The sequence below is a fragment of the Arachis stenosperma genome, chromosome 5, assembly GCF_014773155.1.
Source record: "Arachis stenosperma cultivar V10309 chromosome 5, arast.V10309.gnm1.PFL2, whole genome shotgun sequence".
NCBI lineage: Eukaryota > Viridiplantae > Streptophyta > Magnoliopsida > Fabales > Fabaceae > Arachis > Arachis stenosperma.
Window position 1 is genome coordinate 589,385 of NC_080381.1, and position 15,905 is coordinate 605,289.

The following is a 15,905-nucleotide window of genomic DNA, read 5'->3' on the forward strand; positions in this document are numbered from 1 at the left end:
TTTTGAATAATTAAAAACATAAATGAACAAAGTAATTCATGCATATATGCATAAAAACCAAAGTGGCGTTAACTCAATATAAATTATCACAGCAGTAACAGGATACATAAAACAAAAAGGAAATGGATTCTGTATAATTTTTTATTATTTAATATTTGTTTATATTTTTCTTAATCTTACTTAAAAAGTGTATAATGAGAAATCATACACAATTAAAAAAATTAAAAGGATTCATTTCCAAAGAGTAGAGAACTGAACTACAAAATACTTTGGGCTTTTTCGTTTCTTTACCCTCACTCATAGCATGTTCTGCTAAAAAATAAAATAATGAAGTATAGCATGAAAATATGAACTTTTATTATTCTCTGATTGCACAATGCGCGCACACAAAATCCTTAACAATCCTCAGAGCACTGCACAGCCACGTCATCAAATCCTGTGCCTCGTACTTATCTTTTGGTGGCCACAAGCTTATTCATGGCTACATTAAGTGCGGCAGCCTTGATGATGCACGCAAGCTGTTCGACGAAATGCCCAACAGACACATAGTGACTTGGAATTCCATGATCTCTTCTCATATCAATCATGGCAGGAGCAGAGAAGCCCTTGACCTCTTTGGTAACATGCTTGTTGAGGGTGCTCTGCCAGATGCTTACACTTTCTCTGCTATCTTGAAGGCCTTTGCAGAGATGGGTGTTTTGAGCCACGGCCAAAGGGCTCATGGGTTGGCTGTGGTTTTGGGTTTGGAGGTCTTGGATGGGTTTGTTGCTAGTGCTATAGTCGATATGTATGCCAAGTTTGGTAGAATAAGGGATGCCGGTTTAGTCTTTCAGCGTGTTTTAGATAAAGATGTTGTCTTATGCACTGCATTGATTGTAGGCTATTCTCAACATGGTTTTTATAGTGAGGCCTTGGAGGTTTTTGAGGACATGGTTGACAGGGGAGTCAAGGCTAATGAATATACTCTTGCTAGTGTATTGATAAGTTGTGGTAATCTTGGGGATTTGGTTAATGGTCAGTTGATTCATAGTCTTCTTGTTAAATCTGGTCTGGAATCTGTTGTTGCTTCTCAGACTTCGCTTCTTACCATGTATTCGAAATGTGGCATGGTTGAGGATTCTATGAAGGTTTTTAATCATCTTGCTTATGCAAGTCAGGTAACTTGGACATCTTTTATAGTGGGTCTTGTGCAAAATGGGAGGGAGGAGGTTGCTGTCTCAGTTTTCAGGGAGATGATGCGCTGTTCGATGAATCCAAATCCTTTCACGTTATCTAGTATTCTTCAGGCATGTTCAAGCCTTGCAATGCTTGAAGTAGGGGAACAAGTTCATGCCATAACTCTGAAAACAGGAGTGGGAGGAAATAAGTATGTCGGTGCTGCACTGATTAATTTGTATGGAAAATGTGGATATATAGATAAGGCTAGGTCTGTTTTTGAGGTGTTGATGGAGTTAGATTTAGTATCTATCAACTCAATGATCTATGCTTATTCCCAAAATGGATTTGGCCAAGAAGCACTTCAGCTATTTGAAAGAATTAAAAAGTTGGGACATGAGCCTAATGGTATGACATTTACGAGCATTCTCTTGGCATGCAAAAATGCAGGGTTAGTTGAAGAAGGCTGTCAAATATTTTCCTCCATTAGGAACAACCACAATATTGAGTTGACGAAAGACCATTTTGCTGGCATGATTGACTTGCTAGGACGATCTAAGAGAGTTGAAGAAGCTGCAAAGTTGATAGAGGAAGTGAGAAATCCAGATGTGGTACTGTGGAGGACACTGCTAAACGCTTGTAGGATTCACGGCGAGGTAGAGATGGCTGAAAAGATTATTAAAAAAATCCATGAGCTTGCTCCCGGGGATGGGGGAACTCATGTCCTCCTGACGAATCTTTATGCTTCAGCTGGAAAATGGAACCAGGTAGTTGAGATGAAAAGCAAAATAAGAGATTTGAAATTGAAGAAAAGTCCTGCTATGAGTTGGGTTGATGTAGATAGAGAGGTTCACACTTTTATGGCTGGAGATTTTTCTCACCCAAGAGCTCACGAGATTTTTTATACTTTGCATGAATTGGTAGAAAAGGTTAAAATTCTGGGTTATAATCCAGATACCAGATTTGTGTTGCAGCATTTGGACGATGATGAGATGAAGTTGAGTTCTTTATATTATCACAGTGAAAAATTAGCCATAGCCTTTGCTTTGTGGAAGACTGGTAGTAGGAAAACTAGTATAAGGATTTTTAAGAATCTTAGAGTTTGTGGGGACTGTCACAGTTGGATAAAATTCGTTTCTTTACTCACCGGGAGAGATATTATTGCTAGAGATGCCAACAGATTCCATCATTTTAAAGGAGGAATTTGTTCTTGCAAAGATTATTGGTGAATCACATTTGTTAATTGTTATATCTTAGCCCCTCCGCAGTCTAGAACTCACATTGTGGATGGACTCTGCTTGTATCTGTTGTTAGTTATGCTGGTAACCTGAAAACCTTGGTAAGTACAGCTATTGAAACTATTAGTTGACAAGACTGTTGCGGCTATATGGTTCGATGATAGTCGTGTTTCCGTTAATAACGTAGCAGAAACCATTGAAATCTAGTGTTACACTAATAATGTAGCAAGCAAGAAACAGTTAATAAATGGCCTTATTAGCTGAAATTAAAATGTGAAAAATAAAATTGGACTGAAAATAATCTTATATGGTATGACAAAACCGTGGTTATGTGTAGATAAATATCAAGCATGCTCATTCAATGTCAGCAGAAACTATATTGTGGATGACTAAATGTATTTAATTGCGCAATACACTAATACTGGATTTAATTTTTCAATAACCTAAACTCAATTGTACCCCTCAATTACAAACAGAAACCATTGAAATATAACTAGTGTGGGAAAAACACAACTCAACATAGATTTAAGTTAGGGTATGTATGTAATATAGCACAATGATCTAATAGGCATGGCCTAGTACTATTTTCATCGCAAGCAAGATTCTCACGGCAAATGAATAAATAAAGAATTGTTAAGGGTGCAAGAGTATTGAAAAACCAGCTGTTATATAACAAAATTTTAAAATGAATATTTACAGTATTTCTCTTTGGGGTTGCTAAAACTGTATGATGTATACAAAACAGATGAGTCTTCATATCATCAGTATTTGATCGTGAAATGGCGTAGCCAGAGGTCGTACATTACCATATGAAATGCGTCATATGATATAGGTGGTGTATTCCATTGGAAGTGTTTCTGAATCTGATACAACATGACAGCTTTCTTGTGAGTTCAAATATATCAACAAATACATCGATTGGCAATGAAAAGGTCTAAGTACGTGTTATTTGTACTCATCCAACATCTTATACCGACCCCAATACATACCCGTCCACCATTGGATGAGGTGTGTATTGGTTCAGTGTAAGATGCAGCATCAGTACACAAGATTTGTGAAAGCTCTATCAAGAAGACAACTTGTGATAAAAAAAAAATATGGGTTAATTTTCTTAGTTTCCGTTTTGACTATGCATATTGCTGGCTCTTCAATAACAATTAAGCCATCTCATCAGGCTATACGAGATGCAGTAGGATTGTATCATAGATCATAGTCATATTTAAATAATTAACATTCTAATTTCTTAATCGTTTCACCATGGGTTTTCAACATTTTAAAACCTCTAGTTAGGGCAGAGTTCAACAAGTCCTCTTTAACACATGTCTAATATTGCAAACTCTTCAAACAAAATATAAATGTGGGAAGAAAGGAAATAAAACATTTAACTATAGATTCCAGAAATGTAGTGAGAGTAGTTTACCTTGACTAAATTATTATGAAGTGATACAAACTCAGCATGTGATATATTTTTGAGGATCTGTTTTAGTTGGTATACATCACTCTCCTTGAGTACAACAGCAAATTTTCTCCAGTCAATAATGTCATTAAAAGGGAGATCATAGTAATTTGATAATATCACTGCAAAATGGCATCCAAAAAATTCAGATCACGTACAAGATTGACAAAATACACATAAAATACCATCTCAGAAGCAAGAACATCAAAGTCAAAATCTTATGACATAACAATACTTGGTAAGTTAAAATTCAAATGTCACTCAATATCCTACATATACTTCTTGAGATCATGAACAAACATATTGCTAAAGAAATGACTGTTTTTAGTGGCTAGAAGAAGAAAAAAAAATTGGATCTATACAAAATTTGTGTGGTACAGCTCATGACTTGGCTAGGGGGGTTGGATGGATGGAGTTAAGTTCCTCAATTTGATCCCAAGGAACTCCTTCTATACCTCAATCCAACCCAAACAATTTTAGGAAAACAAAAACTCTATTTATTTATTCCAGTTAAGAGATCTACATTTTCAAATTGAGCACATACTAGAAGCCTATTAATTAATTGATCATTACATTAACATATTCCAGATAATCAACAATCTAATCTCAATAAAATTGCAATTCCAAATCAATAAAACAGAAATTTAGTCTTATGGGTGATAAAAGCAACCAAAGCTTATTCAGTGAAAATTACTGTTTGCTAGTGTAGTTAATAAATACTAGTTGATATGCATCTTAACATAAGCACAAAAAACTTGGTCATCTAATAGGTTAATACCAATTTAAGAGAAATGCAATATAAATCTACTCATCTCATGTCATCCAAGAAACATGACGAAAATCATTACATAATAAAAAGTATGATTATCCAATAGGCATGCACTTTTAAGATGTTTGAATTGAAACTACAAAATTACGGGGGGAATCCATTAGAAATGATGACTCTTACCAGGGATGCATCCATAATGGATAGAGTCGGCTATTCGAGCACTATTAACCTGTGAACCACCAGGGCATATACAAAACTTGGTCTTGTAAAATCTCTTTTGATATACCAGATGTCCAGTAGCCCTACTAATTCTATTGTTAGAAATGTCAAGTTCAGTGTCATTTTCCCATACACGTGCAAGAATGACTCTAATCTTAGAGTTACGATGACCAGCCCAAAATCCAAGATTAGTCCTGCATAGCCCATATTTACCAAAGGTTGAGAGTGAATAAATATTAATGTAGACACGTTGTCTAATCATCTTAAAGCATGAGCTATACATCAATATTCTATGTACTAGCAAAGTAAATAATCTAAGATCACTAATAAACCTGTTGTTTGAATACTGAATTATGTATTACCTCTCCATACCATTGTACAAGAAAATAATATATGTATTTTAAATATAGTTCATGCAGGATCAATAATTAAACTTAATCTATGTTTTTCATTGCATACGGAGATTATAAGTCATTGGTGACAGTAATACTTTTCATCTCTTTGCAACTAATGTCCTCTCCATGGAAGATATTACAAATAAGATAATATTCAGCTATGTTACTAAAAATTCAACTGAAGTGCAACTGCAGCTTAAGGTTATTTAGAAATTGAAGACCTGTGTGTTATGAGTTATGACCAATTTCAAGATTCAGGATTCTATTCATTCCTGGAAATATCAAGTAATTAGCAATTTAGCATCATTGTCAAGGTGGCCATAAAAAGATTAACAGACAATCCAAAACCAAAATGCAGGATAATAATAAGTCATCTGAACATACATATTCCAATTCCCAGTTCATAATCAAGTAATTAACAACAGAAGGCAAAAGAGCATATTATGTCTTAAATCTTCACCTGTTCTCTATATCATTCCCTCCAGCTGGAAGAGCAAAGGGCTGTAGTACTTGAGGGAGAGCAACATCTTTGTGTGGAATGAATCCAACATCATAGCTAGGGGAGCACACTGCTCGAATGGTATTTTTGATAAGAAATGGAAGCCCTTCTGTTGCTCTTACACCAACATCATGACAAGTGACAAAGAAGTGATCAGCACCCAAGGTTCTGTTCCAATAAGGATATTTGGCTATTAAGCCCTCCACGTAATTTTGGACAATTATTGTCATATTATCATAAGATGTGCCCTGCATAATAATATACAACCATGAGAAGCACTCCATACAAGAAGCAGGCACTTAACCATACAAGCTTAATATAACGTGTTATTCATGTTTCATTACTCATTGTTTCCTCTTTCAATGTGAATCCACGGTAACACATTAACAAATCTTGAACAGTTATAAACTGCCATCATCGAGTCGCACAATGTATATGGAGACCAGGAAGATGTAGCCTCAAAATAAGGTAAGAAAGTGAACATGTGAATAGAGAGAATAAATAAGCATTGAATTAAGACACGCACGCACAAAGGGCTAAAAAGCAGATCCTCAGTACAAACATGAATAAGGGAACTCGCAGAAGCAAAAACTAAGTTCAAAGGCATTAAGGAAAATAATTAATAAACAAAACCTAAGCATAAATCCACCTGAAAAAGAGAGAAACAGAAGCAAGCCAAAATAAGATCTGTGCATCTTCCATGATGGTTTAACTATCAAAATGATCATAATTCCTACTACATGAAATTCCAGTCCCTAACTTCACCAAAGGCGAAAAGGTTCCTCCAACAATTGATAATATTTCCAACACATATTAGCCTAGCATCTTATGTAATATCACTACTAGGTGCTAATAACGCATATCCGAAACAAAGTTCAAACACTTTGCCGTATCCTCATTCCTTATTCACAAATTAATCCTTAAAAAACCATTCATTACCATTATTAACATATTACCATAACAACACAGCTATTGGCACTAAGACATCAACCAAATGCCACAACCTTCTCAGATCACAATAGCAACCAACACTTAAAAAAATGCCAACGCTCCCCTATGCAACAAAGTTCTACACATTCTTGTAAATACAGTTAGTTAAACTAATCCAAAGACATTGCAAAAACCAAAAAACACTGAAAAATTTTTACCTTGCCACGCATCTTATGACAGGAGATTGGTATGAAGAAGAGGTGTGCCTGATCCGGATCAAGGGTTCGGAACCTGCTCTCCCGAATGTTCTGGAAGAAATATCCCTCACTGGCGTATTTTCCAGTGAGCTTCCTAGGTGTTTGATAAAATGTCTTGGGATCTCCATCAGGATATATATAAACCTTGAACTTCTCCATCATCTCCGCGTAGTTCAGCTTGAAAACCCGCGGCGAGTGGTATATATCAGACAACTCTTCTCCTCCTTCTTCCTCATCGTTGCGTTCCTTCACTTCAGGATCCACTAGCTTCGCTACAGAGATCTTCGATACCAAAAAATTAATTTTTTTTTCAATTTTTTTCTGCTGAAAAAAAAAATAAAAAGAAAATTTGGTGATTGGTACCTGAGGGGAAGCGGTGGAGTACTTGAGGGAGAGAAATGTGAAGGAGAGAAGGGTGAGAATGGCGAGGGTGAGAAGTGCACCTCGGAGAGAGAGGAGGCCGTGATTTGAGGACAGTTGCTGGGTTTGCTTCACGGTGAAACTCATCAGCATTGGATGAATGATTCAGAAGATGGTGTTTGTGTGTTTGATGTAATTGATTTTATTTTTTGCGTGAATTTGAGTGAAAGAGAGTGAAGGAAGCAGATGGAGTTTGGTTTTTTTCCGCGTGAACCAGCGATGATGTGTGTGTGTGTGTGTGAGAGAGAGAGAGAGAGAGAGAGAGAGAGAGGGGGTCGGAATCTGTTGTATGTATTTCTTCAGTGTGTCACGATGCTTGCTTTGCTGGCTTCAAGCTTTCACCATCTGATGTTGCTTCTCTTGGATTTCATCCTTCTTTGGTTCTTTTGAGTTAAAGTTAACTGAGTTGGTAAACGCATACTTTAAATAAACTAATTGTCATACTCATAATACTAATTAAGGATAGGAAAAGTCTACCATACCAACCTACTATCTGCTAATTTATTATTAAAAATAATTAATTATTATATTTTAAATATATATATAAAAAAATACATTTAAAAAATATATATATAAAGATATTTTTAGTAGACATAACTATAAAAAAAAATTTATTAGATACATCTACAAAAATACTTTCATTAAATATAATTATAAATAAGAGTTAATAAAAATTAGTAAAAACATTGTTAATAACGTAACCAAATTTATAAGGATTTATATGTTTTTTTTTTTGCTATGGATGACAATGAGAGCAAGTTTTGGTAATGCAGATCCTATTTTGTCTTACTTGAACCAATTATTTTAAGGATAACGCTACCACAAAAAGTGGAGTTTAGTAAAGAGTGAAAATTACTGTTTTTTTTTAGAACATGCAAGTTTAAGAGTGAAGATTGTTTATCAAAATCTAAATCTTTTAAGGTCTAAAATAGCTAGTTAGACTTTTTAATATTTGTTGTATATTTTTGTATAGGATATTGAAAAAAGATCTTTTAAAATAATAATATTAGTAAAATAATAAAATAATATTTTAATTATTTTTAAATTTATAATATTTATTATTTGTAAATTCTATTATCTTAATCTAATAATAATTAATAGCGTATTTTTTTTTTGAAGTGACATAACAACTTTAGAGGAGCCGGATTCAGGGGAACTTATCATCAACTCATCATTATGTATAAGATTATTTGTTCAATGAAATAAAAGCATTTCTGTATTGTCCAGCCCAAAAAAGTTTAAGTAACAGAGTACACACCATTGCCCAATAGGTCTTTTTGGTCAAACTCAATAGCCCAATCCCAATCCAAAAAAAAATCAGATGATTTATTACATAATAAATTTTGTAGTTATTTTCGGACAAAGAGAAAAGGAATAAAGGCAAAGGTTCAACGGCCCGTGAGTTCAAAACGTTTCAACGGTCACCAACTTCGAATTCGAATACCCCCTTGTTCCTCAAGATTTCTAATCTCTGAAACCTTTCTTTCTGCCACACTCTTTCTTTCACTCTCAGAACTTCCGTTATTACCAAAAGATTCAATCCTTAACATGGATCAGATCCAATCAAACAATTTTCAGCAGCAATCACAAGCCCTAACAACAGAGCATAACGACTCAGTAATGGAAGATGCACAAGAGTCCTTGTTCGATTCAGTAGTATGCGATCCCAGTTCAAGACTACTACCAACTGGGCTCACAAGACCTGAAAACTCCGGTTAGAATCTTTGAAACTTCGCATATTCAGCATTTCTTTCCTTTATCTTGCTCTTAGGGTTAGTTTATTTTTCACGGGGAAGAATGATATACATTAGGATAGGAGCTTCCAGTTTTCCTCCTTTTATTTAAAACACAGTATTTCCTTGGTTTTACATTTTCGTAATTACGTTTAGTAGAACTAGGGTTAATTTGATTGATTGATTTCCCGGACAAGAACATCATTTCTTCTTTTTCAACTATTTCTGCAAATATATAAAGACTAGAACGTTTCTTTTTATCATGATTGTGTTAAGGGTAAGGACTGATATATTTATAAGACATGAAAACTTGTTTAGAAAAGTGGTTGATTTGATTTCTCAGACTAGTGTTCTACAGTCTTTTATTTAGGTTTACTATGCTAGCCTAAAATTGTAAACTAAGGAGTTAGTTGAGGATTAGAAATTTAGAATTGTGGCAAAGTGAAGCCTAATTCCAGTTAGTTCGGAAATATAATACTAATTCTGAGTAAGATGGTACAGTTTGAAATTTCGGTGAAGCCTGTGTTCCAATAATTCAGGGATCGGGATTTATGCTTGAAAGTATAATATAACATATTTGGAGGATCACCTGATGATTTTTAATAGCATATCTTTCCATGCAGGGGAGGATTATGTCATGTTTGTGAATGCGGGAGAGGAAGCTACTAATGAAGCAGACGGTGGACTAACTTTCCTTGGTGACACCTTTTTCGATGGTGGGAACGTTATGCGTACCAATGAGCAAATAGTGGAGGGTGGAGATTACCCATTTATCTATCAGTCAGCTCGGTTAGGAAACTTTTGTTACAGATTTGATAGTCTTCCTCCTGGAGATTATGTGGTTGATCTTCATTTTGTTGAGATCATCAACATAAATGGACCAAAAGGAATGAGGACTTTCAATGTATACATTTGGTGACACCTTTTTCGATGGTGGGAACGTTATGCGTACCAATGAGCAAATAGTGGAGGGTGAGATTACCCATTTATCTATCAGTCAGCTCGGTTAGGAAACTTTTGTTACAGATTTGATAGTCTTCCTCCTGGAGATTATGTGGTTGATCTTCATTTTGTTGAGATCATCAACATAAATGGACCAAAAGGAATGAGGACTTTCAATGTATACATCCAAGAAGAAAAGGCAAGTACCCCCCCCCCCCCCCCCCCCCCCAAACCAAAACAAAACAACCCCTATTTAAATACATATTTGACATCTATACTAGTAATCGCTTAAGCTCCTTTTTATTGAAAAACAATGGCAGGTTCTATCTGAACTGGATATCTTTGCAGCAGTTGGAGCTAATAAGCCACTACAGTTGGTTGACTCAAGGGTTTCTGTGAAAGATGATGGGATAATCCTCATAAGATTTGAAAGTATAAATGGAAACCCTGCCATCAGTGGGATCTGCATTAGAAAACCAGGAAAACCATCTGGTACTTCAGTGCTGCTTGTGGTGCTTTTGTTTCCAAGTGGCATATATGTTATACTAATGTTCAGTTTTGTCATATTTGTTTTTCCCAGCTTCACAACTGACAAACGATTACATTAAATGTAATTACTGTGCAGCGCAAATCGAAATTCCCGTGTCACAGGTTAGTGGTGCAACCTAGTTTTCTAAGTGGCAATGAAGTGTGAAGTTCCATAAAACTCATGACATTTTTCTTTTCTTGTTTTTCATTGGAATGTTTCAGATGAAGGTATTGCAGACAAAATCTACTGCAAAGTATCAAAACAAGATAAAAGAGCTCACAATGCAATGTGAGCTCAAGGCAAAGGAATGCTATGAGGCATGGATGTCATTAACTGCAACAAATGAGCAACTGGAAGCAGTCCAAATGGAACTTGACAATGTCACATTTAAGTCACTAACTACTGGTATATGAATTGTACTGATTTTCTTATACTGGAATGAAATTTATTTCAACTTGGTTAATGAGATTCATTCACATGAATATGTAGGAACATGAGGATCTGGGCTTTTTTTTTCATCCATGGATAACTAATGGTTTTAAAATAGTCACAAAGAGAGTGAGCGAGGGTGTAGGAGTGGGAATTTAAGGGAGTGAGTGAGGGTGAGGGAGGGCATTGAGAAATTGGAGGATATACTCAGGTTAGGAGAGAGTCAGGGGATCAGGGCTCTTAATCCCTCTACCGTTGTTATTTTCTCTTCTTTCCATCATGTGAATACACTAAGTGGGGAGAGTGAATTCACAAAATAAATCCCCCCCCCCCCCCCCCCCCCCCCCCCCCACTCCCCCTTCTTTTTTTCTGTGACTATTTCTCTCTATTTTATTCTTCTATCACTGTTCCATTGGTGTTTTTTCTCAGTTATCTTCTGGTTGTTAAAGTACTTGTATATCATTGAAATGCTTTTGGCTTCTTGGTAGCATTTCCTAACTTTATTTTCATTGTCCTTGTAGATCAAACTGTGGAGAAACAAGCTCATGAGCTGAGGAGCATTTCTAGCAGGTATGAAGTTGATAAGAAAAAATGGACAGAAGCAATTAGCAATTTACAGGAGAAAGTAAAGGCAAGTTATGAAAATCTAGGAAACATTTATATTTAAGATAGTATTTTTATCCTGATCAGAATTGCATTCTAAGCGTACATGCACCTAATTTGTCCTGCAGTTGATGAAGAGTGATTATTGTCAACTTTCCCATGAAGCGCATGAATGTGTTGATTCAATCCCAGAATTAAATAAGATGGTATTTGCAGTTCAGGAATTGGGTATGCTTTGAGTAATGCACTAATTCTCTTTTTTGCTTATTCAAGAGTTGAGTTGCACTTAACTTTTTTGGTTTTGAAATATTACAAAATATTTTAAGGGACTAAACTTCTTTTTGCAGTTAAGCAGTGTGAAGATCTCAAAGTGAAGTACAATGAAGAGATGATAAAGAGAAAAAAGCTCTTCAATGAAGTTCAAGAGGCTAAAGGTACATCTGACATGGTCTATAAGCAAAAATTGTTTTGATTTCAAGATTATTCTAAGCCAAAGGCACTAATGCATTTCTATTAAGAATATTAGGGAACATTAGGGTTTTCTGCCGCTGCCGTCCCTTGAATAAGGCTGAAATATCAGCTGGCTGTACTACAGTTGTGGATTTTGATGCAGCAAAGGATGGATGCCTTGGAATTTTGGCAACTAATTCCTCAAAAAAATCATTCAGATTTGACAGAGTATATACACCAAAAGATGATCAAGGTATACATATGAAGCTTTATTTTAACATTATTATTTTATATATTTTATTTTTATGCGCAAGATCTGGAATTTGGAGGTTCCTAAATAGATAGTGTTGCTTTGTTTCTACAGTTGATGTTTTTGCTGATGCCTCATCAATGGTAATCTCTGTATTGGATGGCTACAATGTTTGCATATTTGCTTATGGGCAAACAGGAACAGGAAAGACATTTACCATGGAGGGAACAGAGCTGAATAGAGGAGTAAATTATAGGACTCTTGAGCTGTTGTTCGATGTTAGCAAACAAAGGAGTGATACATTTTCTTATGACATATCTGTTAGTGTACTTGAGGTTTATAATGAACAAATCAGAGACCTATTGGCTACAGGATCAACATCAAAAAGGTAAGTTAACTGCTCTATAATAATGATGTGCCAGTATGATAAACTGCCATAACATTGAAAACTGTTTCTCCTGAATTGGTGTTTCAGGCTGGAGATAAAACAAGCCTCTGAAGGATCTCATCACGTTCCTGGTGTTGTAGAAGCTAAAGTTGAAAGCATTAAGGAGGTCTGGGATGTACTGCAAGCTGGAAGCAATGCTAGAGCAGTTGGAAGTAATAATGTTAATGAGCATAGTAGTAGATCTCACTGGTACCAAGCTTTTGCATTCTATTAGAAGCTCTCTAGGATATATGTCTTCTCTTCATCAAAATGAATTTTCTTCTTTGAATACTTGTAATGATTGCTTGTTTCTTACTTTCTTTTCCAGCATGCTTTGTATAATGGTAAAGGCTAAAAATTTGCTGAATGGTGAGTGTACCAAGAGCAAGCTTTGGCTTGTGGATTTGGCGGGTAGTGAGAGACTTGCAAAGACTGATGTGCAAGGGGAGCGGCTTAAGGAAGCGCAAAATATCAATCGATCTCTTTCAGCTCTTGGCGATGTTATATCTGCTTTAGCAGCCAAGAGTAGTCACATTCCCTATAGGTATTTCCAGCATTATCCTTACCTTTCTATTCTTAATAAACTTTTTAATGATCCTTTTCCTTTTGGGGGTTTCAGGAACTCAAAATTGACACATTTACTTCAAGACTCTTTAGGTATGTCTACTTCTTCACCTTTCATTTTGTTTTTTGTGTGCATATGAGACAGTCAGCATCTGCAGGCATGTAACCTTTGTAATCATAATAGGGGGTGACGCCAAAACATTGATGTTTGTGCAAATCAGTCCATCGGACCAGGACTTAGGTGAAACTCTTAGCTCACTTAATTTCGCAACTAGAGTGAGGGGCGTTGAGTTAGGTCCTGTTAAGAAGCAAGTTGACACAAGTGAACTTCAAAAGACAAAAGCAATGGTAAGTTGCTGCTCAGTGTAATACATAAAAAATTATTTTTTATTTCATCGTTTTATATGTAAATAACTTTTTCTTTCTTCCTTTTATACTTTGGTATAGCTTGAAAAAGCAAGGAGTGATTGCAGAGTGAAAGATGAATCAATACGGAAGCTAGAAGACAGTTTGCAAAGCATGGAGAGCAAGGCCAAAGGAAAGGATAGTATTCACAGAAATCTACATGAAAAGATTAAAGAACTTGAAGGCCAGATTGAGTTGAAGACATCCATGCAAAACCAGTCAGAAAAACAAATTTCTCAGTTGTCAGAGAAATTAAAGGGAAAAGAGGAAACATGCACTACTCTCCAACATAAGGTTGCTTTCTGTTTTAGATTGTTGTCTGAATTCATTCTTAACTACCTTCAACACAGTTTGTCTTAGTTCTGTGAGTAAAATTTGTAAAACTTTTTGATGCCATGGTCGCCGTATAATGCTGAAAGAACATCCCACTATAAATTATATGATTCGTAGAATTTATAAATAACTATGATTTTACTGGCTTATTTAACATTGATACCTAACTGCAGGTCAAAGAGCTAGAGAAAAAGATGAAAGAACAATTGCAGTCAGAAACAGCAAGTTTTCAACAGCAGGTTTGTTCTGGAAAACTGATTTTCCCACCGTGTTAATTCTTGCACCACCTTAGAGTGAACACGCATCATATGATCAAGAAAAGTGTATCCTTCTTTATGTTAATTCCTTTTTCTTGTTATTTATAGATCAAGGAGCTGGAGAGAAAACTTAAAGAGCAGAAAGAGAGCTCGGAGTCCTTGCTTCGGCAGCAGGTGACTTTTTAAAGAAGAAATTTATCTTCTGTTTAAAATACTTTAAATAAATGGATGTGATTCAACTCTCTCTCTTATGTTCATTGCTTCTATTTAGATCAAGGAGCTTGAGACAAAGTTAAAAGAGCAGGAACAGAGCTCGGAGTCCTCGCTTCGTCAGCAGGTAACCTCTTAAAGAAGAAATTTATTTCTGCTGAATATACTAAACGGTAGAACTGCCTTTTAATCATTGTCATGAATGTGATGTTCTCTTAGTAACTTCTTGGAAAAAGTATCAGTGTGTTCTTGCATGAAAAGAAATCACAAACTCTACAACTCATTAAATGAAGAAAAGAGGACAATACATCACTATAGTGCAAATAGTTCTTATATTATATAACACCCACTTTATTTTATGCCAGATGAATGAACTAGAGAAGAGGTACAACGAGAGAGAACTGCAGTGGCAACAACAACAACAACAAACTCATTGTTTTGTTGAAGCCGGAAAGGCCACACCCGATGTAGGTAAAAGCCGCATGAGCGGCGGTGAATATCCAAGTGAGAGTGAGGCTCGCATTTTAAAGAGTTCAAACTCAGTAAACCCCCCAACAAGTCAAGCTTCTACTAATCAGATAAGGAGCAAGAGGGAGTTTAGAGGCAATGAAGCAGAGAACAATTATGGCATACCAACATCTTTACATGACAGAAGGGTGACAAGGAAATCTGATCCACCAAGGGTAGCTAGGGTTGTGAGGCCAACAACAAAGCCAGTGATTGCTGCTCAAGCAGCCCCAGTGTCTCATAAGAGAGCTAGCACTAGTAGGGATCAGGTTCAAGGAATTAAAGAGAGGGAAACTAAGAAGAAAATTTGGTCAAGATAGGATACCAAACTCAAAAAGGAGTCTACTTGCTCCTGCCCCTGTGTAAACAATTGAATTGTTATGTTTGTTGTTTGTGTGTGTGATTAATTTCTTTTTTCTCTTTTCCTTCAATGTAGACTTGAGGAAGGATTGAGTTCAAACAAAGTACATTAAAAATACTCTGTATTTGGAATATTCTTTTATAAGAAGAAATAGTATTTGGTATCTTCCTGCTTTGTGTATGAATCTGGTTATTTCTCTCAATTGTAGTAGAGATGATGATGTTTAAAGAAGGAAGAATAAGAAAACAGTATAAATTATGCAAATCTGTACCACCATAGAATGAAAAAATGGATATAGGATATTATAAGGCGAGATTGTGAGAAATAGGGAATGTCATTATAGTCTATTTATACAGCTCACTTACTAGCTTTTCGAAGATTTGTTCAATAAGACTTTAAAATTTTTTATATGGATTAAAACAATTTGGGCTCACGTGGTTAACAATCGCCTTAGTGAACATTTATTGAAAGTTGAATACAAAAATAATAGTATATGTCCATGTGTCTTTATAAAAAAATTTGAATTAAAATTTTTTATTACAAATTTTTTATTATGGTAAGATATGA

General features: G+C 35.5%; 3 protein-coding genes across 5 annotated transcripts; 2 read left to right on the forward strand and 1 right to left on the reverse strand.

Annotated features, from left to right (window-relative positions):
- The first annotated feature begins 332 nt into the window (after window positions 1-332).
- On the forward strand, window positions 333-2,556 carry LOC130983078 (pentatricopeptide repeat-containing protein At5g65570). Its single transcript, XM_057907257.1, has one exon. It carries the CDS (start codon window positions 348-350, stop codon window positions 2,382-2,384), a length of 2,037 nt encoding a protein of 678 aa, XP_057763240.1. The 5' UTR covers window positions 333-347; the 3' UTR covers window positions 2,385-2,556.
- A 325-nt stretch (window positions 2,557-2,881) lies between these two features.
- LOC130983079 (probable glycosyltransferase At5g03795) lies at window positions 2,882-7,680 on the reverse strand. Of its 2 annotated transcripts, XM_057907259.1 has the most exons (6): window positions 7,282-7,678; window positions 6,880-7,200; window positions 5,693-5,979; window positions 4,799-5,031; window positions 3,814-3,971; window positions 2,882-3,256 (listed from the first exon to the last, which is right to left on the reverse strand). In XM_057907259.1, exons 1-6 carry the CDS (start codon window positions 7,429-7,431, stop codon window positions 3,155-3,157), a joined length of 1,251 nt encoding a protein of 416 aa, XP_057763242.1. In that variant the 5' UTR covers window positions 7,432-7,678; the 3' UTR covers window positions 2,882-3,154. The 2 variants fall into 2 exon arrangements, with proteins under 2 accessions (XP_057763242.1, XP_057763241.1); XM_057907258.1 differs by having other exon boundaries at window positions 6,880-7,680.
- A 1,071-nt stretch (window positions 7,681-8,751) lies between these two features.
- Window positions 8,752-15,501, forward strand: LOC130979333 (kinesin-like protein KIN-14R). Of its 2 annotated transcripts, XM_057902750.1 has the most exons (19): window positions 8,752-9,052; window positions 9,695-9,983; window positions 10,324-10,505; window positions 10,594-10,664; window positions 10,764-10,947; window positions 11,493-11,602; window positions 11,703-11,802; window positions 11,922-12,008; window positions 12,101-12,277; window positions 12,389-12,662; window positions 12,750-12,911; window positions 13,030-13,245; window positions 13,321-13,358; window positions 13,450-13,613; window positions 13,713-13,964; window positions 14,177-14,242; window positions 14,369-14,434; window positions 14,532-14,597; window positions 14,836-15,501. In XM_057902750.1, exons 1-19 carry the CDS (start codon window positions 8,887-8,889, stop codon window positions 15,295-15,297), a joined length of 3,132 nt encoding a protein of 1,043 aa, XP_057758733.1. In that variant the 5' UTR covers window positions 8,752-8,886; the 3' UTR covers window positions 15,298-15,501. The 2 variants fall into 2 exon arrangements, with proteins under 2 accessions (XP_057758733.1, XP_057758732.1); XM_057902749.1 differs by lacking the exons at window positions 8,752-9,052; window positions 9,695-9,983 and adding an exon at window positions 10,019-10,212 and having other exon boundaries at window positions 10,334-10,505.
- The last annotated feature ends 404 nt before the right edge of the window (window positions 15,502-15,905 follow it).

What these genes read in the sequence shown, in the direction of transcription:
- LOC130983079 (XM_057907258.1), bottom strand. Translation starts at nt 7,431, where the DNA reads ATGCTGATGAGTTTCACCGTGAAGCAAACCCAGCAACTGTCCTCAAAT. An exon ending in GGGAATGATATAGAGAACAG is followed by an intron (nt 5,032 to 5,692) that starts GTGAAGATTTAA and finishes TGGGCTATGCAG; the next exon opens with GACTAATCTTGGATTTTGGG. An exon ending in CCATTATGGATGCATCCCTG is followed by an intron (nt 3,972 to 4,798) that starts GTAAGAGTCATC and finishes GCCATTTTGCAG; the next exon opens with TGATATTATCAAATTACTAT.
- LOC130979333 (XM_057902750.1), top strand. Translation starts at nt 8,887, where the DNA reads ATGGATCAGATCCAATCAAACAATTTTCAGCAGCAATCACAAGCCCTA. An exon ending in AGTAGTCACATTCCCTATAG is followed by an intron (nt 13,246 to 13,320) that starts GTATTTCCAGCA and finishes TGGGGGTTTCAG; the next exon opens with GAACTCAAAATTGACACATT. An exon ending in TTTACTTCAAGACTCTTTAG is followed by an intron (nt 13,359 to 13,449) that starts GTATGTCTACTT and finishes TAATCATAATAG; the next exon opens with GGGGTGACGCCAAAACATTG.
- LOC130983078 (XM_057907257.1), top strand. Translation starts at nt 348, where the DNA reads ATGAACTTTTATTATTCTCTGATTGCACAATGCGCGCACACAAAATCC.